The 26,109-nt window shown below is 35.5% G+C and overlaps 1 protein-coding gene across 2 annotated transcripts in view; it reads left to right on the top strand.

Annotated features, from left to right (window-relative positions):
• LOC144436538 (nuclear factor 1 X-type-like) overlaps window positions 1-25,801 on the top strand; it is a 29,819-nt gene extending 4,018 nt beyond the window's left edge. Inside the window, exons 3-13 of one of the 2 annotated variants that reach the window (XM_078125351.1) lie at window positions 9,939-10,004; window positions 13,091-13,171; window positions 13,520-13,819; window positions 14,511-14,693; window positions 14,878-15,017; window positions 15,642-15,797; window positions 16,052-16,259; window positions 16,571-16,752; window positions 17,228-17,402; window positions 17,798-17,842; window positions 19,017-25,801. In XM_078125351.1, coding sequence (XP_077981477.1) covers window positions 9,939-10,004; window positions 13,091-13,171; window positions 13,520-13,819; window positions 14,511-14,693; window positions 14,878-15,017; window positions 15,642-15,797; window positions 16,052-16,259; window positions 16,571-16,752; window positions 17,228-17,402; window positions 17,798-17,842; window positions 19,017-19,054 — 1,574 coding nt within the window. In that variant the 3' untranslated portion in view covers window positions 19,055-25,801. Of the gene's footprint in view, window positions 1-9,938; window positions 10,005-13,090; window positions 13,172-13,519; window positions 13,820-14,510; window positions 14,694-14,877; window positions 15,018-15,641; window positions 15,798-16,051; window positions 16,260-16,570; window positions 16,753-17,227; window positions 17,403-17,797; window positions 17,843-18,754 lie in introns of both variants that reach the window. The other variant, XM_078125350.1, reaches the window with a different exon arrangement.
• The last annotated feature ends 308 nt before the right edge of the window (window positions 25,802-26,109 follow it).

Below are 26,109 nucleotides of genomic sequence, written 5' to 3'. Positions count from 1 at the left end.
GAATGCATGGAAAAGATGAATTTGGAAGGTGTAATATTTGATTTTGAGTCTCTTGGTAATTTTAGGGAGATTTACTGAGACACAGAAAGACGTGATTTGTGTTGAGAATATGTAGGATATGAATAGATGTGGATTAATGGGTGACAGGACATTTACAGGCAGTCAATTAACACACCAAATGAATAATAATGATGCTGGTTACAGTGTAACCAATGAGTCATATCCTGTAGTGTCAGGGACATGACAGCGAAAATGTAACCAGCTGACTTTGAGATCACTGACCAACAAGTGTGAATGCCTAGGATTAAGATGACTGTCTCCGAAAAGACTTTTGTGTCAGGAGAACCTAGGAAAGTGACAGTTGTGAAAGTTTGTTTATTCAGTAAAACAAAAGTGAGATGATAAACTATGCAGGTACAGCCTGTTTGAAGGAAATGCGGTTCAATTTTTCCACTGGTCAGTGGAAGGGGACAAAAACTATTTGTTCTATGGTGTGCAGAGAAAACAATTTTACTGTATTTTCTGTTGGAGGTGAACAACCTCTCGCCACGTGGAGGGCAACTTTTCAGTTAGCTCAGAGGAGAATGGTGAAAGGAAATAGTAAGCTGGAGATGTACTCTGGAGAAAGGGATGTTGGTGGGGGGAGAGAACACTTTGGAATGTCAGGGAGGAGGGTGGGGGTTGGAATATGGTTGTCAAAAAAACGGTGATATGGAGAGGGGAATGGTTATGATACATAAGTGGGAGGTAATTTAACCTATTTACTTATCTCAGTGGGCAGCAAACAGTACAAACAGCTTTCACTTTCCTTTCTACACTTGAACCAATTTCCAAATTGTACAGAAGTAACCTACAAACGATCCGAACACCTTTGGTAAATAATTTTGCCAAATTTACAATGTATTTATTGATTGCATCTGGCTGAAAATAAAATAATAGATATGCATGTTATATTAAATTGATATCACTTTTACTTGGAACCATATTATGTATGGAAGTCCATTGTATATAGAAAGTGGTTAACTTCAAGTAAACCATTCTTGTAAACCAGAGCTGATATTTGTTCCATGACACTGCGAAATATCAAGACATCTTAGATGGTGCCGTAAAAGAAGAAGCTGTGGTTTATGACAGTTAAGTAAACTTGAAAAGTACCAATTGTAAGATATTACTTTATAAGCTTCATTTGTGTCTCTTTGTAAAGATCTGTCTTCAATGAGAAACTTAATAGTAATATATTAAGGGATTAAAGAAATGGAAATAGAAATGTATATGCTTGCAAAAAAAAATTTTGGGAATACCAGAGACCAAGTCACTAAAGGGTTAATTAATCAAATCCAGATCAGTATAGATACAATATTGATATTGACATGTAAATTAATGGTAAAATCTGTGGTAAATGTTGATAGAAGTGACAAAAACAAAGTGTATGTAGTGTTCCATAAATCATTGGTCACAAACTATGTGCTTATCTTGCATACTGTACTCAGATCATAGTACATTCAGGTCTTTGAGACCCATTTCATCAGATAGTTACATTGTGTTGTTGAATACTTGATGAAGTACACCAATAACTTATAACTTTAATATGTTATTTATTTGTTGTACATGATTATCTCACAAATTATGATAGAAATGGAAGTTTGAATTTGAATGTCAACCAACAATGACGATGAAAGAATTTAAAACTTGAATGGTTATTTGTCTGTATGGTCATATTCTGTGATATTGGATAACTTTCAAACATACTGTGCTACAATTTCACCAATGTCCCATCACCACTTGTATAATGAATTTGACTTGAATGATGATGATAACCACCACCACCACCACCACCACCACCACCACCATCATAACCATCATTGTCATCATCAGCAACAGCACCACCATACCACCAGCATGACACCATAACCACTGTCCACCATTGTCATCATCATCATCACCATCGTCATCCTCACCATCATCATAACCATCATTGTCATCGTCATCACCACCACCACCACCATCAGCAGCATCATCGTTGTCGCCGTCATCATAATTTGTATCATATAATCATTGCCCTTTATCTTCATCATTTAGCATCATCTTTGTCTTTGTCTTGATCACCTGATCCACATCCCTCTCCAACCCTTATTTTGTCCCATATAATGATAACCATGTACCCTGGCCTACATTCAGTTAAATCTTTGATGAATTATTCAGAATGTATTGTTTTGTACAATTGTGTGTCAGGGTTGTCTTTTCACAGAGTGACATCTCATTGGTTCATTATTTCACCTATGATCTTTGCCCATAGAAAACTTTACTGACAGCATTAAGTTACCTTTAATAATAGAATGATGTAAGAGTTGCAAAGTTCACCTTTTTTTGGGACAAACATTTACTACCTATCTACTATAGTTGTGATAATGAATGGATTTATTGTCTTGACGCTTCTCACAACTGTCAGTTAAAACTTTTTATCTCAAAGAGACAAGTTTTCCTCTGATAAATTCAGTGATGCCCAAGATAACAAATACATGTTAATGTTAATTGATCAATATAGCGTTGCTTTACTGTGACATAGGCTACAAACTGTCAATCATCTGTCAATCAAAGTAGGCGTTTAGGTCAAAGGTCAATGAAACCGTACCAAAAAGTTAGGAATCTAGGTTGATTGACATGATACACCTGGTCAGTTATCTTAGGTATTTTACAACCAGGTATTTTGACAAGTAAAACATTTATTGTAACACCCAAAAACTTGCTCAATTAAAAAAGATGCTGACTTTGAAAGGAACCTTTAAGCCTATATATTTATTTTGAAGGATCTGCAACTGTATGAGTACAGAGAAGTGGTCAGATAATCATTTTACTCCATTTCAAGATAAAACACTCCAACATTTTTTGAACCCATATTGTCTCAGGAAAGACTTGTATTTGGGTTGTCAGTTAAGTATTCTGATCACATGATAACGTCACCTGTGTTTGTATGACAGTAGTGCTTGGAATGTTAATAAGAGAACAGCCACTGCCCCTCTGTACAGTGTTTGTTTGCATGATGTCAAATCTTGTTATGTTGTCTCACAGTAAGGAGGAAATTACACTATAAGAACAGCCATTGTCCCATGTGCAATATTTGCATGATATCAAAACATACATGTTGTCTTGGTTTAACGAGGCAACTTATGAGGGTAGCCATTGCTGAAGTACGGACTGGAAAAGTGAAGGACCTCATAAATCACCAACGATAACAACATATTTTACATACTCTCTTAGCTACATATTATAAAGCTGGAATAGACTGGTTTATTTGTGATAATACTAATCGACAGTGGTCTTGTTGACTAGCAAGTACATGTACAACCAAATATTAGAATTACATATATATACATACATGTATGTTTATATATTTATTTATGAATCGTTGATGATTATATCAGAGCACAATTTTTTTGCTGATGCAGCCTTATATGGGAGGGGTGGGGTTGTGTCTGCTGCTGTTCAGAGGCTTAGTGGTTTACTGTATGATAATTAATATTAGAAACAACTGAAATATTGGTATGTATTGATTGTACTTTAGATGGTAGCCCAGACACTTGTCTATCAATCGACAGACAGAGAATAAAATTTAAAAAAAAATGAATCTAACCAGATGTATGGGAGGGAGGGAGGGAGGGAGGGAGGGGTAACTTATAATCAATAAAAACATCAACTTTGATATTCATAGTGGGGGAGGAGCTGAGGGGCATGATTTAAAAAAGAAAGAATCTGAGTGACCAGCTATATGGTAGGAAAAGATGGGTTAAAATAGATGGAAGTAACAGTTTTGTTATGGAATGATAGATATTGAAGCTGGGGCTTAAAATTTGTCCATTGTATTTGTTGATGTTGTATGCAGGTATCATATCATTCTATGCATTGCAGTAATACTCAATGGTTTGCTTAATAGTGCTATGTCAAATTGGATTGAAAGAGTTTTTCATCCACGATGGAATTTAATTATTTAGTTTGTTTCAAGGATAATATTACCATATGTGTGTAAATTAAGGTCTAATCGGGTTCTGGGAAATTCTGGTAATTTATGATTTCTATGTTTGTCACTTTTTAAGAACATATTAGTTGAATACAGAAAGATGATTAACTACTGTGACTGAAACCTTGTATGGTTGTACAATAATTGCATTTGTATAAAGAAATGCATGTATCTTGTGATCACACCCAGAAAGGCAGTACTACAACAGTGCAGAATGTAAATGCAATTACATTATTGTATAACATATCGTGTGACCTTGAAAGGTGAACAGAGTGACCTTGATAAGGAATGCAATAAGGAGATGTAGCATGGGATGATATTGATGTTTGATCCAATGAATATCATAAACATTTCTATGTATTGTTTCTGTATGTATCGCTCTTTTTGTCACTCAGTTTGTCTCTCCCTGACTCATAGCGGGACTGTCTCTGTATCTGTGTCTCTGACTACCGTACTCTCAGTTTGTCTGTTTGTCTCTCCTCACCATGCAGTGTGTGATATGACTATTCTCATTCCTCTCAGTCTCCCCTGACTCATAGTGGGACTGTCTCTACATCTGTGTCCCTGACTCACGCAGTTTGTGTGTTTATCTCTCCCCCAACCATGCAATATGTGACTGTTCTGTATCTCACACTCTGCAAGTCGATTGCTCTCAGTTTGTCTGTGTGTAGACTCTTCACTCTAATAGGCTGTCTCAATGTGTATCACCCCTTGTCTAACTTACTTATCAATCATTTTACTGTGTATGTATATATGACTGTCACCTCTGTGTGTGTGTGTGTGTGTGTGTGTGTGTGTGTGTATGTGTGTCTGTGTGTGTCACTGTGTGTGTGTGTGGGGAATGTGTTGAATTACTTTTGGTTAATATGCAGTTTATTACCCTGGGTCAATATGCAGTTTATAATCCTTGGTCAATATGTATCTTGTATTAACCATGACCAGTATTTATATAATATTATTATTAGTGTTACCCTAAGTCAGATGTCATTTAACTCTTGATCAATACATTGTGTGTTAACCCTTGGTCAGTATGTATTTTATTTCCCCCTTGTCGTTATTAGTTTATTACCCTTGGTCAGTATGTCGTTTATTACCCTTGATGGGTATATAGTTTATTACCTTCATAAATGGTAACTTGGTCAAATTATACCTTTGGTCAATATGTTACTAAGTACTGTTGGTGAATATGTTGTTAATACACTTTGTCAATATGTACCTATCATTTATTACCCTTTGTCAATATGTAGTTTATTGCCCTTTGGTTTGTCAGTACATGTATGTTGTTTTATAACCCGTAATCAATTTGTTGTGTATTTACCACTTGTGTTGAATATAAACTGTGCCTATGTGTGTAAAATGTATTCATGATGTGTTGATTTGTTTTGATAACTAAGTCTGACCCATGTAACTAGAAATGGTTGCATGGCACAATTTTATTATCTATCAACATACATTATATTCAATAAAATATTGTTTACTTCAATCAAACATGTTTGTTCCTTACTCAGGATGATTTGCAATATTTTGTCATCATCCTCAGATATTATTTTTAAATTCTGATGTTTGTGTACAGAAGGTGGTTAATCCTCTTTAGCCCAACTAGTAATACCTTGTGCAAAAATAAAAATGGAAGGTGTTGATATAGTATATTGTATGTGACAGCTGATGGATGATCCATTCACCCTCCTAATTATAGCATTCAAAATTTACATAAAACATAATTGTGTTATGCCATATATGGGCTTTACATAGATTCAGAGCTAATGTAATCAAAAGAGTATTTATAGTAAATAGGGGTGAGCAATGTTTGTGTCATGTTGTTGACTGTTGGATGTTGAAAAATGACATAAACAGTATAGGCAAGTAACCTTGACTTGGCAATGCCCAGTGCATATGGAGGGCAGCACCATGAGTGATTCTTTCTGTAACGTCCTTGAGGGAAGTAAAGTGATAGCAGGGTGTATGCTGATGTGTATTCTATATACTTGTACTGTGACTGTATTGTGTAGGAGGTGACATGATCAAAACAACATATCACATGACCCGCTCTGAAGAATGACTTATTCTCTGGCATGGTAAACATCCCATAACCATTGTTCATATGGAATGCACTTTGAGTTCACATCTGACGACATGTGATGAATTACATCAACTTAGAAAGAGCTCAGTTTTATTTATGGAAACTCACAGTATGACATCATATATGCATTTGTGGAATAAATACCGGAGTGAGACAAAAAGTTGTAAATTTAACATTAAAATATCAACATATACATGTTTGTTTTGATTTCTTGTAATTGATTGCATTGATTTATACACTGTAGGTTAGACTAGCAGGAAATAGATTAGAACAGCATTGTCAACAACAGACCCGTCAGGAGTCAATTAATTCAATTCTAACACTGTTTTGTTTATACCATCATGATATCTTGTCATATTATTCATCATTATTTAATTGACAACTGTGGAATATACAATCCCAAATTATTACCTGCATTAATAAGACTATAAATAGAAGAACTGATTATCGATGAAAATGATATGATGTGTTCAGGGAAAATTATATTAGGTTCAAATCAAGTCAAAGAAATGTGACCCATCCCTACCATTGAGTGTGGTGGGTGGGTGGATGGGTGGGTGAGTGAGTAGGCGGGTGAGTGAGGGAAGGAAGGAAGAAGTGAGTGAGTGAGTGAGTGAGTGAGTGAGTGAGTGAGTGAGTGAGTGAGGGAATGGGTAAGGGAGTGAGACTGAGTGTGTGAGAGTGAAGGAGTGAGTGAGTGAGGGAGGGAGGGAGTGAGTGAGTGTGTGTGTGAGTGAGGGCCAGCTAGAGAGGAGGGAGGGAATGACTGAGTGAGTGAGAGTGAAAGAGTGAGTGAGGGAGGGAGTGTGTGTGTGTGTGTGTGTGTGTGTGTGTGTGTGTGTGTGTGTGTGTGTGTGTGTGTGTGTGTGAGTGAGTGAGGGCCAGCTAGAGAGGAGGGAGTGTGTGTGTGTGTGTGTGTGAGTGAGGGCCAGCTAGGGAGGGAGGGAGGGAGGGAATGAGTGATAGATATGTGGATCAATGGACAGACAGATGGGTGGGTGTTTGGGTGGATAGGTATATAGATGGAGGTAATTGATAATTTGTTTTTCATCTGAGTTGGCTTAGCTGTGTTATATTGTTAGTTTTAAATCATGACAGTTAAAATTTATATGTCCCTCATTAATTGTTATTAGATCTGTTCAAATGTTGACACAGTAAATTTGCTCAATGTTTAAACAACACACAGGTAATTCTAAGAAGTCCTCAACACATTGTCAACATTTTGTCGGAAGGTAGAAAATAGAAAACAGACATTGTCAGATTTTGGTGAAATTTCAAACTGTAACATTATATAATTAGACTGACATCTCATAGTGTATGTCAACAGGGTATATTATCAAGTCAGAATGGTACAGAAACAGGTCATATTAGCTGTGACAAAAAGTTGATATCTGTCTCTACATTATGTGTACAATAATTATACAGTCGACTCATTGATTTTACTTGGTATGAATAGATCTGCAGCACACTATTACCACCCACTCCAAATATTTCTACCCAACATGAATAGTTGGTACCTTAGTATGAATAGTTGGTTACTGAGTAGTAGAAGGTCTTTGACCGACCTATATTGTAAAATGCACAATAGCATTGCATAATGTGTACAGTACTTCTCTTTGGCATCTTTTTGGCATATACCCTGTATAGTGTGTGTGTAGTGAGATAAATGATGAGTACCATGGCACCCTTTTATATAGCTGTGAAGTCATTTATATTGACCAAGTGTCAAAGGTTATTTCAAATGTCAAAGGTCATTCCATATCTGCTACTGCTGTTAGAGTGTACATGTGTTAGGTTATTGACATTTACTTGGAAGTTATGAAATATTTTCATAGAATCTTGTATAAGCAATCGCTTGCATCCTGCAACCCTATATACAATATCCTTTCAGCTGTCCAGAACGTGCTCTGTGTGTGTTTACTTTCACATTTCCTGTTGTGTAGTTGATCACTACCTTGACAAGTTTTGGAGTTAGTTACGGTCATTTCAACACTTTTACTTTTAAACTGGGATCATGAAGGGAATGCAGAGTAATGAACAAATGTAACAAACAAACAAACAAACTTGTTGACAATGCTACACAGTACGATTAAAATAGACAAACCTACAAACAAACAAACAAACAAACATGTGATGTGAGCATTCTGGAAGTTGCAAATACACTGTCAACACACAAGTTATATGGAAGTTGTCACAATGTCCATCTATAACAAGTTCCGGTTCTATAAAACAAATAGTTCTCAAGATTGAAGAAAGTTTGAAAATACACTGCTTTCTTATTACTAGTATAAGTCTTGATAAACATACAACAAAACAAAAGTAGGTGAACCTTTTGTAATCAAAACAGTAGGCAATCTTTCAGTTTGTCACATAAGCTGTACAATAGTCATTTGTAATGGGATAGGTAAATGAGAGATGTTGAATGTAAACATGGCATGTGACAGTTTGACAGTGTGTATTTGTAATATTTTCAAAGTTGTACACTGTATGAAGGACAATTGGTACAGTGAAAAATATGAAGTGTGTAAGTGGGTACACCTGTGAACTGTGAACTCAACAAAACTAACAAGCTTAATGTACAGCTAATGTTGTTATGATAGTACTCTGCCAACTTAATGTCATGTCAACTGACCCTTGACCCCAAAATAAGGTCAACATCCTTGGCACAATTAGGATGACAAATGAAGGATTGTGTAATGTCAATCAACTGCAAGTATACATACATCACTGAACAGGCAGGTGAAAGGCCAATCAACTACACCCATTCATACATCACCTTATAGGTTGGCAAGCAGCCAATCAGGTCCACTTATACATACACCACCTGATAGGTAGGTGAGAAGAAAAACAACTCCACCTATATACATACACAACCTAATGGGTAGCTGATTGACCAATCATCACATGCACACACCAGCTGATAAAATTTGGCCAATCAATTTCCCACGTACATCACCTGATAGATGACTGATTGGCCAACCGATGTCACCCATACATCATATTTAATATAATATACATCATTATGTATGTATTTGATGTGACAATTGTTTTGGCAAAGAATGTAACATTTGTGTGTTTTTCACAAATTAATGTTGAACAGTGAATGAGTTTTTAAAGGAGCATTGCATTCTGGGAGTCATGTACTGTTCATACTTTACAAAATATCTTTGAAATAATGCCCTAAAGTTTCAATTTAACATTGTGTGTGTGTGTGTGTGTGTGTGTGTGTGTGCAGAAACTCTGCATGCAGATCATTTTGAGATGTTTAGGAAACAGACAAAGCATATAATTGATCACATCATAAACAATGATATGTTTTCCCTTGAACTTGAAGGGTATACATGTATATATGTTATACATAAGAAGAACTTCTTTTGAAATAGTGTCTATAAATACAAATTTTGGTTTTGATAAAGTTTGGTTGCCTGTCCATGGGATACATAGTACAGCAGCTACTTTTCCATTAGTCTAGTTCCTATACTGTATTGTTACGATTTACACCTCCTCTTTAGTCAGAAACCATGTTGGCATCCAGACTATGTTTCTATTTTCCATCTTAAGAAGCAAATCCAAGTATTTCAGGAAAGGAAAGTAAGCTAAGAAAAATGTAAGATATCAACACACAACATATGTACTGATGCTGATTGTTTTAATTATGCCTTACCTCAAGTAGGGAGCCGCAGAGAATATCACTTACACTTTTGTAAGTTCCCAGAGTGTGGCACATTGGCATTCACACATTATGCAAATACTTGCAATATGCCATGCCATTGTGTTCTTTTATATTACTTTATTACTTGTTTGTAAAATTTTTCTTTTTTTCTTTTTGTGACTTTTTTGTAGAAAATATACCAGTACAGTGTGGTGTCAATTTATCAATAAGGAGCAGTAGTGATCCAGATATGTCAGGTAAATGTCACATTTCATACTTAGTATTATTGCTATGAGATTTTAATGACAACAGTGGTAGCTGACTTACTAGTACTAAACAGATGAAAAAATGTGTTGTCGTCGGTCAAAATACTGGGTTTTCTTGTGAGTCACCGCATAGCAAGAGATAGGAGGACGACAGATGTAATGGGTCACAAGAAATGGGTGTGCATAGTTGTATATATCATATTGTGTGCTTACTTCGTCTGATAGTGTATTATACAGATATGTATGTGGTAACAGTCAGCTGGATGAAATCTGTTGGTGACCATGGCAGAGAATTGTTGTGAAATCTTTAATTAAGACGAAGGACAGAGATAAATGAAAACGTGACGTCTTAATAACATACCTCTAAGCAAGTCATCATAGCAAATGAAAATAAAATTAATATTCCGGAATTAATCCTTAGTTAGTTAGTTAGTTAGTCAGAAGAGATTCCATTTATAGGAGATGAAAGAAGGAATACCATGGCAATATGCAAACATGGACAGTTTGTATACGGAATACCATGGCAACTAGAAAGTAGGAATACCATGGTGATAAAAGTATACAAACATGGACAGTCTGTATACTGAATACCATACTCTATAAAAGTAATGTAAACATGAGCAGTCTGTACAAATAGCACACTGCAGACCCTCTAGAGAGAAGAAATATTTTGTTGCAGGTCAAAATGACAGATACTGGGTTTCCTGGTGAGCCACCACATAGTAAATCATATGTTGATAGGCAAACATGCAATTTATTAGGTCACATACGCAAGAATTGCTGTGTGTCAGTGGTGTATCAAATTGACTCAGAGGGCACATAGCAAAAAAGAGAATGTCAGTACACAATGCAATATGAAGTGTTAAACAGTTTACCCTATTGCACATTGAATGAGTGTGGCCTTTTTTTTGACATTGAAGAAGTTAAGAAATAGATGGAGATTTGGGTATGTCTTGAAAACTGACGTATATGTAATTTTTGCTTGAAACAGTCTCAAGTATTCAAACAGAAACAGATATGTACAATATTTGCTTCTGAATATTGTGAACAGTAGCCTTTACTGAGGAAAGAATATGTAGTTACCCTAGGATAGTAATATACATTATAACCTATGTATAACCAACTTATTGGGAGAGATGAATAAAGGTTTTAATAATGAAGTGTACTTTATAAATTATAGGCAAGGATGTATTGTGATGGACGTGTAAGTTTTGAGGGAGATGAAAGAGTGTTATAACAAGCAGTGTGTAAATTACAGAGAACACTGCAGATAGGTTTGTCTATAAAGCTATGGTATGATGACACTGTCTATAGCTAGGCAGGTGGATGGTCAGTGAACAAATTATAACATTATGAGAATGACCAGACTAAAGTGACAGAAGCACTCAGACATCTGTGAATTAAGTGAATTAATAGTTAATTTATACATGTCTGATACCGTGTCTAAGATATACACTCATTAAACATTTTGTTTTCTAATTATCTTGCCTGTAATTCTGATTGAAATGTACATGTCATTTAATTAGAAGTGTTTATTAAAGAGGAAGTGAATTAAGTTGCTGACAAGGTCATAGATAATTGCATTTCATTATGGATTTATTCAGACACATATTTGATGTAGACAAGCACATCTCATTTACTTGGAAATTGATTCCGCACAAACTCAAGGACGTGTCATTACATTTGTTGTAACAGCTTGCTCTGACAGGTTTAAAAACTGATTACGTATTTGGAAAACCTTCATTGAAATAATTACTTTATTACATTTATTGTTTGTGGGGAAAAATTTATTTCGAAAGAACGGAATTACAAATTTAGTGATCTTGGAATTACTGTAAACTTGGATGTGGATACCTTTAGGACTTTAAACTTTGTGAAAATGAGCGTAGAGAAATTGGATCAAGTTAAAAATGGTGTAGATAAAAAAGGTGATGAAGAGACATCAGATGCAAGTATTGATTATTAATCCCAATCAATATAAAGGTCATTTACATGGTATCCCATCATGCATTGGTATGTTGTCACGCCATTGAAGTGGTGTACTGATTGTTAATGTATACATTTATGTCGGCAGTCTTTGAATCACATGACTTATTCTGATACATGTTATCAAGCATAGAACCACTTGGCTAATTGTGATACATGTTATCAAGCATAGAACCACTTGACTAATTCTGATACATGTTATCAAGCATAGAACCACATGACTAATTCTGATGCATGTTTAATATCAAGCATAGAACCACATGACTAATTCTGATACATGTTATCAAGCATAGAACCACATGACTAATTCTGATACATGTTATCAAGCATAGAACCACATGACTAATTCTGATACATGTTATCAAGCATAGAACCACATGGTTAATTCTGATACATGTTATCAAGCATAGAATCACTTGGCTAATTCTGATACATGTTATCAAGCATAGAACCATGCATGGTTCTGTATTCCGAAGGGATGTCCAATTGTGTGATGTAGGAAATGTTGTATGGATTATTAAAATAATGTATTAGATGAAACACAATATAGCAGACAGTAGCCTTGCAATAATAGGAGGCAACAAATACCAACACTAGAGTACTAATATACAGGTACCAACACTAAATTTGATTTGTATATAGTGTATTCATTGTTCAGGAGTTTCTAACCATTTGCTGTGAAATATATTGTCTGTTTACTGCAAACACCAAATCTCAATACTATATTACAGTATTGAGATTTGGTGTTTGCCCTAAACAGAGTTAACACTAAGAAACCTGGCAATATTTTGATGCCAACAAGTACCACATCCAAGGCTTTGTGGAAAACTACACAATACATGCATATACACTATACATATGAAAATATTTCTGCTCAGTTGAAACGGTTGAGATGGTGTGTAACTTGCTTTGATGTAGTGTATCTTTTATGCATAAACTTACATTGTCAAATTATAGACCATACAAGTGTATGGTCTACGGTCAAATTCACAAACTTCATCATGCTACATGTATATTACCCACTGTATTTGTACCAGGTTCAGTATATTAAGTTCAATGTTAATAACGGGTAACCCTGCTTTGTTTGACAGTGGTCAATGGTCATTGTGGTGTGGACAATTTTTGTTCCAGTGGAGTTTTCTCGGCACAAGAATTAATGAGAATTACAAAAAGTAAGTCTTTCTGTCAATCTGTGCTTCTTTAGTGTTTGAAAAAAATATTGTCAGAATCAGGAGAATCTAACCCAGCTGGTTTGAGTTACTGATATCAGGAAAAGATGACAAGTTGAACAACACTGAGGATAACCTTGTCATAAGTTGTTCATTAATATCTAGAAGCAGATGCCCGAGATTTCAAAAAATGGGAAACAAAAAAGCTCCATGGTGTTAAAACCAGTCAGGAATTGTTACTGCTTTGGAATGCACCTACTACAATGAAAGTAAAACAATAAAAAAATTTTGAGATGTGCTTGTAGAGTAAAAAAAGAGCATTAACCGATCAATCTTTGTTCTCTACATCAGCTCCCATAATGGAAAGCAATGGTGCTCATCGTATGTCCACTTTAGGTGAACTGGACAGTCCTACATTCTATAACTTCAGTGCTGACCAGAGTATGTCACGTAATATTGGTCTAAGACGGAGTGTGCCTACAACACAACCGCAAAATCTCAAACGTATGAAGAGAAATTCCAGCACAATGTCAACAGAGGATGATGCAGATAGTGTTGGTGAAGAGACAGATAATGTCAATAGCTACTATGGCAGGTCGCCGGCGTCACTGTCTAGTCAGTCTTCCAGCTGGCAAAGTGATGTAGATCCAGGTATGGCTTGGAAGTGATGAATTATCTTTAAGAATTCCCTTGTAGTCTACCGACAGTTAAAAATAGATGTTTGAAAACAATTGTGAATGTTTTGATGGCTGTGTTGGCATTTGAAATAAACAAAACCAAACAGTCAATGCAGTGCAGTAGAGTTTGAACATACACCTCCTTCCCCCCCTCCTTCGGTACTACATGCAACCCCAAGTGCACTCAGAAGTGTGTATTGTAATATATCGTAGGTGGAGTTTGGAAATGATGTAACAGTAAATATTTTATTAATTCTGAATGGTGCTAGGTATGACTTGCACTGTTGTTTTGTAGAGTCTGTTCCTACCATGCTAATTGTATATGGCTTGAATGAATATTGTGTAGACTGTTCCATTCATGTAAATTTGTGTACCTATTCATTAAGACCCTAAGGGACCCTATTGTAGGGCATGGTGGAAAAATATACACAATCATAATTATGAGATTGTATGGTGAATGTACAAAGTGAATATCAGATATTTATGCCTGTTGCATTCTGTTGTGTTGTCCTTTTAAATGACTTCCTCTCAGGGATCTGAGACCTTTGTGTGTTCCCAATGAATTAATTGTTTTAGTGATAGATTGTTAAAACTAGCCTGACTCATGCTAAGTATAATGAATTATGAATAATTAATATGCGAGATATTATATGCTTTGTTGACAGGTGCAAGTCCTGCATTGCCTTCACCCAATGTGGCACATGTCACCAAAGTGAAAACAGAGAAAGCCTCCAGTTTTACACAGACAGCTAATACACACCATACCCATAGTCCTCACGCTGCGACAGCTCCACAACCAATGACAGTAGACGTGCAACAAAGAGTACATAACAATAGTAGATTACCAGGTAAGATATCAATACTGCCCTCTTTAGAGTAGAGTAGTTTCTACCTTTGTTTTTTTATGAGTGCTAGATTTCATTCAATGAGCTATTTAGAAATGGGTGCAATGAAAGAAAAGGTAAATAAAGAGATTCTTCAACTAACTGAATATCTCAATTTTACAATGTAATGTTTTCCTTTCTTTTACAGTGTCGTCATACAATTCTCATTTTCAACCAACTGGATATTACCAACAGTACAGGTTACAGCCAAACTCGGATACACCATTGTCTGACTTTGTACAGTTAGTATGTCAGGATGCAGCTAACCAACAGGCAGCTCAACCACAGGTCAGTCAACTCACTGATTCATGTATTCACTGCTATGGGGTGACCTTTCATGTTGGGGGAAAATGAAATACCTAGAGTCCATATCTAGTGATGTAGAAAGACAAAAGGATGACATTGACAGAGACAATACATGTGCATTTCCATTGTCCAGAAATACAGAACTGATAACATACACATACCTTGCCATTATGTGGAACTACATAACTGATGACATAGACACACATTGCCATGATGCAGACCTACATAACTGATGACATAGATAGGCACACGCTATCATGATGTAGCACTACAGAACTGATGACATAGGCTCACATTATCATGATGTAGCACTACAGAAGTGATGACATAAATACTCATTTTTATGGTGCAGTTCTAACTGATGACATAGGCACACACTATCATGATGTAGCATTACAAAACTGATGACATTGGCATATGATTTAGGCCGACTTTGTATTTAACATGTGTTATATTTCATGTGCTGTGGTTTTGTTTCCATATGATAACCATTGATCCTCTCTTATTAACTTACCTTAGTTTATCTGTATTTGTGTCAAAAAGCACACAGAATCGATATATGGTTTGTTTTAATCTTACATATTTTATCTGTATTTATTTCCACAGCACACAAAAAGCAGTGATGATGGTATAACAACCAGTAGTAGTACACACACATCAGGATTTATACCTGTCTCTGTACAGTCTTCGTTGCGCACAATTCCAGTTGACTTGATTTACCACAATGTAAGCAGTTTTAACCCGTTCACACCTATTCATTCGGCAAGTAAATCCATTCACTCAGAATGTATGAAAATTTGGATTGGTAGATGTTGATGATCTGTCAACATCTTTGGATCGGTAAATTAAATGTAATGTTGATAATCTGACCATACATTCAGAGAGTGCATTTGAAGCATATCATTTGATAAAGATGTAACGCAAGATTTTTATTGGTTTCAAATATTACATCCTTATCATCCTGTGACCCACTTGTTATTAAACATTTTACTCATTTGTTGTGTTCCTTTCCACAGAGCAAAGCTACTGGTCTCACACATGCAAACAGTCCAAGTAAGATAGCTGGTTTCATCCCTGCCACCATGCTGCCACCCCCTCCACCACCACCAGTGGCACGACCTGTTGCTATGGTATCGGGAACAAATGCAACAGTTTCTGCCAGTGGTAGTGCTCAAACAGTGTCATCAACCGGCATCACGTTACATTCACCCACTAATGTGTCAGGTTTGTCAAATAGTCTTGATTTAAGGGTTATTATTTGAGGGTAATGGGGGTGTGAAATAGTTACCGTTTGAGGGTAATGGGGGTGTAAAATAATCACCATTTGAGGGTTATGGGGGGGGGGGGTGAAATGGTCAATTTTGAAGAGATAGGGTTATTTCAAGTAGTCTTAATTTGAGTGAGATAGGGTATGTGAAATACATAGAATGTGAGGACGACATATGTCACTATAGGTCATGAATGCATTATGTATGTACTTAGTAAATATTGAAGACAGACCATGTTTATAATTCGAGTAATGGTTTGATTTGCAGGTATCAGTACATCTCTTGGCTTGTCCACCACATCTAGTAATGTATCCAATGGTCTGAATACAACTTCTAGCAGTGCAATCACATCATGTCCATCTACACCCCCAGCAAGTAGAACCATTATGACTAGCCCATTTACAGTATTAGGAAGGCATGAAAATGGTTTATTTCATTCCCAACAACAGGTAAATTATTTTGGATTTCTTCTTTTGATAAGAAAGATGATTGAATTAAAGAAACTAAGACTGTTCTGTATGTAACATGGAAGGGTGACTGTATTAACTTTTATGGTTCTCATCACAACATTAAGAGTGGGGTCGGTTGAAGAAAAGAAAACAGCAGATAGAGTTAGCATTGTATCTAGATGTTGGTGATGCTGTCAATTCATAATTGTACTTCTAACTATCAAAGTACCTTAGAAATGTCAGTTGAAGTCAAAAAGGAAAATATTTATTTCATTAATGGTCTCAAATTTCAGCAATAAATAATGTACACCCCAAAAGAGAAAGTCACGTGACTTTACAGGATAGATTTTATTTTGCAATTCTACATTTAGGAGTGTAGATGTAATTTTATCTCTTTCCATCACTTTAGCTATGTGTTGATAAATTTGATGTTCAAATACTGAATGATGTTATCTGTTTGTCTGTCTTATTATAGCTGTTATCATATCCCAGTATCAGTCCAGTCAATATGCAGGCTATAAGCCCTACCACACTCAGTTTGTTAGCATCACCAGTTGCCACACCACGTACCACACCAAGAACAACACCCATACCCAGATGGACAACTCCTCTTGTGTTGGACGAAACAAGTGATTATGCTTTACTCACAGGTGAGTTGGAAAGTGAACAGCATTTTGTTTCTCAGTGGAGCACATTGCAACAACTCTTGCAAAACCGTCATCGCTATCTTCAGGATAAAGTCTTGACCAAATTTAGATGCTAGTGAAATATATTATTGACTGTATTCGAGAATAAGTACCATCTTTGAATTGGAGTGAAATAGAAAAAAAAACTAGAAAAATGAGACTTCAGAATGGCAAGTGTTTGTGCAGGCTATTTGTGAGATAGTGGGAGGTGTAAGATGATTGGCTGATTGTGTGGAAAGTGTAAAGGGAGACAAGTTGACAGAGACAGTCTTGATATTCTACATGAACACATTTCCATGTTGACATTATATGAAATAGAGAAATCTGGAATGAGATGTCCTGTCTTCTGTTATTTATAGGCATGATACCAGGAGTAAACGCTGATGAACCCTTACTAGATCAAGGTAAGATCAATCTTTTATGACCACCAGCACAGCACTGCATATAGTACTGCACATCATAACACTGCATAGTACTGCACTTCACTGCATATCTCTACACATCTCTGCACTGCACACTACACAGCGCAGACAGTACAACCCAACCTAGCTCAGAGCAGTTCAACTCAGCCATAGACAGCACAGTGTAGCATAACACAGCACAGTATGACACAACATGTCAGCCATTCACAGCACAACACAAGACAGCCTAGCCTAGCTCAGAGCAGTTTGGCACAACATAGCATGACCCTATGGTACATAATGGTACAGCATCACCCGGCACAGAACAGCTGAACAAAGTACTTAAAACAGCATAACACCTCAGCACAGAATGGTACTTCATATCCAAGAACAGCACAGAACAACACAACATGACATAGCAGCATAAATTAGTACAAAGGATGGGTTTGCAGACAGTGACATGCTATACCACAAACCAAGATGAACACATGAGCACATGTTAGAATATCAGGATAACAAGACTTGCATGCGACATTATACTATAAATATAATGCAAATTTTAACACAGCATGGCTAGCATGTCAAACCATAGATAGCAACTAACACACACACATGTATGGAGAACATTGCATGCTATGTATCTGTCAAAGTTCTCTCTCACAATATACAACCTCAGCCCCATAAAGAAACAATGCAACATTATACAATAAGTTGATTATGTAAATACCTCATCAAAAGATGACAAGACGAATGTCTGTTCTTTTGTAAAATTTGGCAAAAAGTTACAAAACTGGTTTATCAAAGGCAAAGTAAAAACAAACAGATATAGCATTTACCAAACAACTTAAACAAGGCAAAAAATGTGCCGTGTAAGATGTTAACACTATTGTTTGTTTGTTTGTTTGTTTATGGCAGAGAGGTCAGGCTTTGTTCCTGTTCAGATGCAGAGTGAACCAATGGACACAAGTGCAAGTAGCAGTGTACCCAATACACCAACAAAGTAAAATATCAATAATTAACAATAGACTTCATAACTTAAATCATTTTGTAATCTGGCCTCTTCAATGTTCCAGGCTGTCTAACTCGATAGAATGATTAGAAACACACTTATTAACATATAGAGGGTAACTACTGTACAATAATGTTAATGACAGACATTTCACATACATGTACCTAGCTGCAGTACAAAGATGGCAGTCTGAGTCGATCAACTGATTTCTGGGTTGGATAGACATACTGAAGATACAAGCCGGTCATCAGCTGATTTCTGGATGGACTTTCCGTAGGTATGAACCAGCCAGTCGTCAGATGGATTGAATGAAGATATAAGACTGCTGGCAATTGTTTGATGGATATCTTGTGCTGCTGTATATTTATGATGGATGACAACCACCAACTGAATATCAGTTTTGATATAAAGCTATAGACAGACACTCAATCTAATCTAAGGCGTGAATATATTCCCCTAGATGTAGACCTGTTAATGGAAACCCATTCCATGGATAATTCCCTCCAGTTGTTGTATATTGCTGTGGATAAATTTCACAGTACAGTTCAACTGTACCTTGATGAATATAGAAACTAGATGATGTATAGATACAAGATATTTGAGATATTTGACCTATAACTTGAAAGATATCCAACAGCAGTATATACTCCTAGTACCTACATATTTGTACAACCATTGATAAATACCTGGTTGATACTTGTGTTACGTTTACCAGTGGTTTGAACATAGTTTGAAGAATATCTGAAAAACAATATAATGAGATATTGTGCAACCAGTTGTAAATATCTGGTTGATAGATGTACTATACTTTGGATATCTGAAAACAATATAATGAGATATTGTGCAACCAGTTGTAAATATCTGGTTGATAGATGTACTATACTTTGGATATCTGAAAACAATATAATGAGATATTGTGCAACCAGTTGTAAATATCTGGTTGATAGATGTACTATACTTTCGATATCTGAAAATAATGATTGAGATATTGTGCAACCAGTTGTAAATATCTGGTTGATAGATGTACTATACTTTGGATATCTGAAAATAATGATTGAGATATTGTGCAACCAGTTGTAAATATCTGGTTGATAGATGTACTATACTTTGGATATCTGAAAATAATGATTGAGATATTGTGCAACCAGTTGTAAATATCTGGTTGATAGATGTACTTTACTTTGGATATCTGAAAATAATGATTGAGATATTGTGCAACCAGGTGTAAATATCTGGCTGATAGATTAGCATATTTATTTGGATATCTGCAAACAGTATATTGAGATACTAGTATTGGGCAGTGAATGTGAATGTATCCTGTCAAGTGACAATACTATTGATGTTAGGTTATCTGGGAGTATATCCTGTTGTTGGAATAGTGTGCATTATTTGATTGGATATCTATAGCAAAATCACAGCTGGTAGTTTCCATAGCAACAATATTAAATATCTAAATACAGCTGATACTTTGTACAGCAACATCATATATCTATGTAATTCTGAAGATGTTTCCATAGCAACATCATATACCTGGGTATTGCTGATAGAGTATCCATAGCAAAAACATACATTTATGTACAGCTGTTGAAATTTCCATAGCAACAACATCATATATCTATGTATAGCAGGTACAGTATCCATAGCAACAACGTCATATATCTATGTACAGCTGATGATCATCATAGATTGAAGCTGGTACGATAAATATCTTTACTTTTGTGAATATATTTGATTTCCATCCTCGATAGCGTATGCTGAATATATGGTTTTCACAACAGTACAGAGTATATTGTAGTCTTGATATAATTGTTTTACTTTGAAGTGAATGACATTTCAGCAATATACAGTCAAGTTTTTCCCTGTAAAACTAAAACAATAAGAGACAAGGTACTGTCAATAGTCTTTCAATTTTCCATATTCTAGGACAAAAAGAGTTTAACTAGGTGTATGTTCAGATTTGACTATACACAGCTGTCTGTGCGTGTGTGTGTGTGTGTGTGTGTGTGTATTTGTATAATCTCTGTTAGTATAAACTGATTTCTTTTCATTTGTCAAGTGTAGCGTCACCATGGACCAACACAATATCTGTGCAGATAATGCCACTTGATATCAAATGCATGCTTTATACATATATCCAATATCCTTTATTCACATTTAGGGATAAAGCTAAGTCAAAATGATTTGTTTCCCAATCTCCTTTGATGTCTAAGTTTGCCTTTGGTGATGTTTAGGAAACATTTGTACCATGTGATCATTAACTAGCGTCAGTAGAATTTTGTAGCAGTAGTTAGAGTAAACAACTATTGAGTTGGATGATGTCCTGAACAGATTAAATTATCAACTTCATCAGTATATAGCAGTGATGAATTAACAGAAAGTCAAATAGAGTGGTCTAAAGTCACAACTTTACTGAAAGTAATGTTGTCAGGATGACCACCCCGTCCACATAGTAAATGATGAATGGGGAGCAAATCATGTGTTGGTCGGTTTATGTTTGTTTTGTGCTGTTTTCCAAAGATTGGAAACATTTTTAAAAACTGTATAGAGAGAGAGGATATAAACTATGGAATAAGACAATAGAGATTTTATTACAGGCCACATTACTAGTTTCACTACCTGGACATCAAAGAAACATATTTGTTTTGTTGTCTTTAGTTTTATTTCATTAGCTATGCTTTGTACTAGAGTGACCATACAGCTGACTAAGTGAACAAGTAGTATGCTAGCAGTTTTCTGATACAAGTACTGGCACTGTGCTGGCAGTTTATTGAAATGTGCCATTTCATGGAATAATGCTAGCATTATTAGTCAGTTTATATGTAATGGTGTACTAGCACTTCACTAGCACGCTGTAGAATCCTAGATCAGTATTTCAAACTGCTAGTATAATGCGAACAGTTCATGCAGCATGCTAGTGTTAGTAATTGTGTTACTGAATGCCAGCATGTTGTAGCCACTAGACAATATGCCAGCATTGTGCAAGCAGTGCAGTAAGAAAAGAATGCTAGTATTATGCGAGTGACTAGTATGGGATGGTATTATGTTGCTAGAACCATATATATGGTTTATACAAATACTAGTAGTACTAGAATGTACCGGTACTATCAGAGTATATCATTTTGTTTTGTGATATTTTTTGTTTTGAACAGAGGAGTAATTCCTAACATATCTTAGCCTATGTACTTGAGCAGCAAACTTATTTTAAACACTTTTAGTAGTGAAAGGTTTTTATTATCTGTTGATAAAATCACCATCTCTGAAGCAATGCAACAATGGGGTAGTTCATGTCTTCCAAAAAAACCTAGCGATTTCTACACCATTGGTACTTAAATAGTGAACTTAGAATATTAGCATCAGTGCTATTACTACTCCATGTTTGATATAAATTCATTGTCTTTACTTCTTCTACACACAAGATTTCATCTACAAAAAACAAAATATTTTAAAAAATCCAAAATTTACACTACCTGATGAACTATTGTAATAACACTCACTGTCCTGATGAAATCATATACAACCAGTTATTACCATATAACTGCTTAGCTTTACTCTTCACTTCATAATGGTCATATTTTATTGTGTGTGTGTTGTTGACATTTATATTCAATATTTTCCAATTCTGTAGCAGTTTATTCATATTTCTTTGTAAAATTGCAATTTAATATATATTCCGTCTTTATATCAAATTATTATAGTTTTCTGTTCTGTGTAAAGAGAACTAAATTTGTGTGTTCTTTCCTGTAAATTTTTATTTTGGAACAAAAAAAGATATTGAAAGGCAAAAAGTGTTTTTATTATTGGCAATGAAATGTTGGTTTGTACAAAGATTACTATGTAAATAGATGTACAATTGAGAGGTTCACAACAAAATTGTTTTATTTCGTTATTTTTTAGCAGCTTTGGTGTACCATATTGGGCAGTGGCGGCGTTAAATAGGACTTTTGTGTGAGTTTTACTCTGCTGGTAATGAACTTAGAACTTACACAGTTTTTATTGTCAAAATTGATGAATAATTTTGATATTATGATTCTTTGTTGATTTGCCAATTGTATAGGGCAGTTTGAAACAACTTTGTTATGAAAAGTGTTGTCATGGTTACGTTGATTTGGTATGTTGAAATTTGACCTGTTCTTGTTGTATAGTAATACGTGAGCATAGTGTACCCTCCCTAATGCAATTTGTATTTAAACTTAGAGCACACATTCCATCGATAAAAAAAAAAACTTTATTTAAAGCACTTAGCTGACAATTTGGTATCTATATTTATGATAAGAAAAATCCTATTTATTTGCCTCCCTAGCCCTTCAGTTTTCCATGCTATGTAAAAGTGCATTGGTTGTACAGAGAGTGTACAAACGATATATATTGAACAAATAGTCCTAACATACAATGTATAGAGCTGTTGTACAGAGTATAGAGAGCTAGTATACTGAGTATTGAGAACTAGTATAGAGAGCTAGTATACAGAATATAGAGCGTTAGTATACAGAGTGTATATAGAGCCAGTATACATAGTATAGAGACTGAGGTAGTATACAAAGTTAAGTGTGATGTGGACAACACAAGAGAGCTAGTATATACTGTATAGAATGCTAGTATACAGAGTCTAGAGCACTAAGTGTACAGTATAGAGTGCATGGATAATACAAGAGCTAGTACACACTGTATACAGTGGTAGTTTACATTGTATAAATAGCTAGTATACACAAAATATAGAAAGCTTATGTACAGAGTATAGAAAGCATACAGCATAGAGAGATAAAGACTGACTTGGACAATGGAAAAAGATCTGTATGCACAGAGACATGGAACATATGTACAGTGATATACAGTTAGGTATTCAGAGTACAGATGAATAGTGGCCTTGAGAACACATGCAAAGGGATGTAAGGTATATATACGTACATAATACAGGGTATACAGACATGAAGAATGCAGAGATATGCAGGTACAGAGAACACATACAGAGATATGTAATAATCTGAAGAACTTGTACTAAGATGTACAGACCATGTATGGAGGGATATTACACTATAGCATGGGGGCATTAGATACAAGGAATTGTACACAGATAAGGGATACACATACAGGGGTATACAAAGATATACAGACATGGCAAGTACAGAATGAAAGTACACAGTGACCTCGAGAACACATGCTTAGAGATGTATAGTAACTGAAAATGCAGTGGAATGTAGAGATATACGCCTGAATACACAATTCACAAATATGGAGCATAATATTCACAGTTGGGTATATACACAGAATGTAGGCAATTGCACGGGTACAGAGAACACAGTCTACTGTAATTTGCAGAGTTGCACTTTGACACAGGAAACACAATAAAGTATACACAGGAATACATGACATGTAGAGACAAATACACTGATAGAGTTATACATACAGGAATACATGACATGTAGAGATACAGTGAGAGAATACATACAGGAATACACTGATAGAGTTACATATAATTTAAATACAAATTCATGATACAGGAATATATGTCGTGCAGAGACTAATACAGAGAGAGCATACATATCAGTTTACTTGTAGTGCACACTAAATCTAGGTTTGCTATTGACAAATGACATGTTAATGATAGCTCGGACCAAAAAGGACCTGGTCGTAATATTGTAGCAGTTTATTTTCCGAATTATCCATGTATGTATTAGATAACAGCTATAGTTACAACAAGTGGGAGGAACCAGCAAATGATGTATATTGGGCAACTGACAAAAAAAATAATGACAAAAAGATGAAGGAAATAAGAAACTGTAAATTTTGTAAAAATGACACAAATAGAGGGTTTTTGGAGAGATTTGGTCTATTTTGGTGATCTGCATGTTGGAGTGTACATACAGCTGTATAGTGTGTACAGAGGACAGTTGATGTATTTGTTAATAACACATAGCAGATTATTTAAACTTATGATAAATGTGAGGAACAGTGACAGATGAAATTACTATATAGGCTACTACAGTGTTGTCTTTACTGCATGTGAGTCAAATCTTGCTTGAAATATGTATACTAGAATTGTAAATAGAAACAGGACAAGATTAGTCAAGTTGTAGGTGCGGTGGATGTAGCTGTTTATAGTCTTAATCCTACTGAGGATTATCTCCACATAGGATTAGTGAGACAGAGAAGTAAAATCACAGATCTCGATTTAAAACAATCTGATCGGTGATCACCTAGAGCAACAAAATTGAAAACAAACAACACTGACTAAGCAATGGAAAATAGAGCTAATTAAAGCAACCAAGCTACTTTCACTACATCAGATTTTAATCAGATTGAATGGAAATAGGTTAAAGAAGGCTACATTGCATGTCAAACCCTCACAGACTTAAAGCCATCCATGCCTTTAAAGGCAATGTCAGACATCAGTGATGCAATACTGCACACCCTGAACATTACAATGCAATTATTTTATAGTTGCTAGGTGTTTTCGCAAACCTTCCAGATTCTCTGGTATACATATTTCAAGCAAGTTTTCAGTTCATATTCCACATAACCATACTTTGACTGGAAATCAACACAAAGTGTGACCAGGTCAAAAGAAAGGCTTGTGTGTGTTATTTTGTTAAAACGTGTTGTAAATTCATGTAAACTTGTTTTCTATTCTTAATTATGTGTGTGTTAGATATGAAAGCTGAAACAAAAGATTTCAGCATAATATTTGTAATGTGTTGATTTTCGTAAAAGTGTAGTTTTGATGGAATTCCACAGTAACTGTACAGCATGACTGCCAGTCTTGGACTCTACTGTGTAGTGTGTCAGTCTGCAGTCTTTAAAAATTGTAAAAAGTTGGCACAAGAATCAAACTGCCCTATTTTATAAGGAGAGGTTTTTTAATTGTCCTTTACGATATAAGATGACTGATGAATGATATGCAACTTCTTTGACTTGCCACTGTTTTACTTCTAAAACAGTTTAAATTAAATGTCTTTACAAGCTAAATCACATCTTGTTTTTGATTCTCTTTTACCTGAATGTGTGATAGATTATGATATCTGTATGCAAACAAACTACATACACTCATCATACTGTCTTCTCCCAAACATGTACACTTGCACACTATGGTTTTAATGTCCAATACAGTAGACCACCCCCTGCAGCCCAAATACAACATTTTGAATAAAGTATAGATCCTCCAGCACAATAGACAGATCACACTTCCTATGTACCTCCCCTTCAGATTGTCTTGGTTTGTACAACTTCCAACACAAGACACACCACACTTCCTACATACCTCCCC

This window comes from Glandiceps talaboti, chromosome 6 (genome assembly GCF_964340395.1).
Source record: "Glandiceps talaboti chromosome 6, keGlaTala1.1, whole genome shotgun sequence".
NCBI classification, from domain to species: domain Eukaryota; kingdom Metazoa; phylum Hemichordata; class Enteropneusta; family Spengelidae; genus Glandiceps; species Glandiceps talaboti.
The sequence above is the reverse complement of the archived record's forward strand: the minus strand, read 5'-3'. Positions and strand labels throughout refer to the sequence as shown.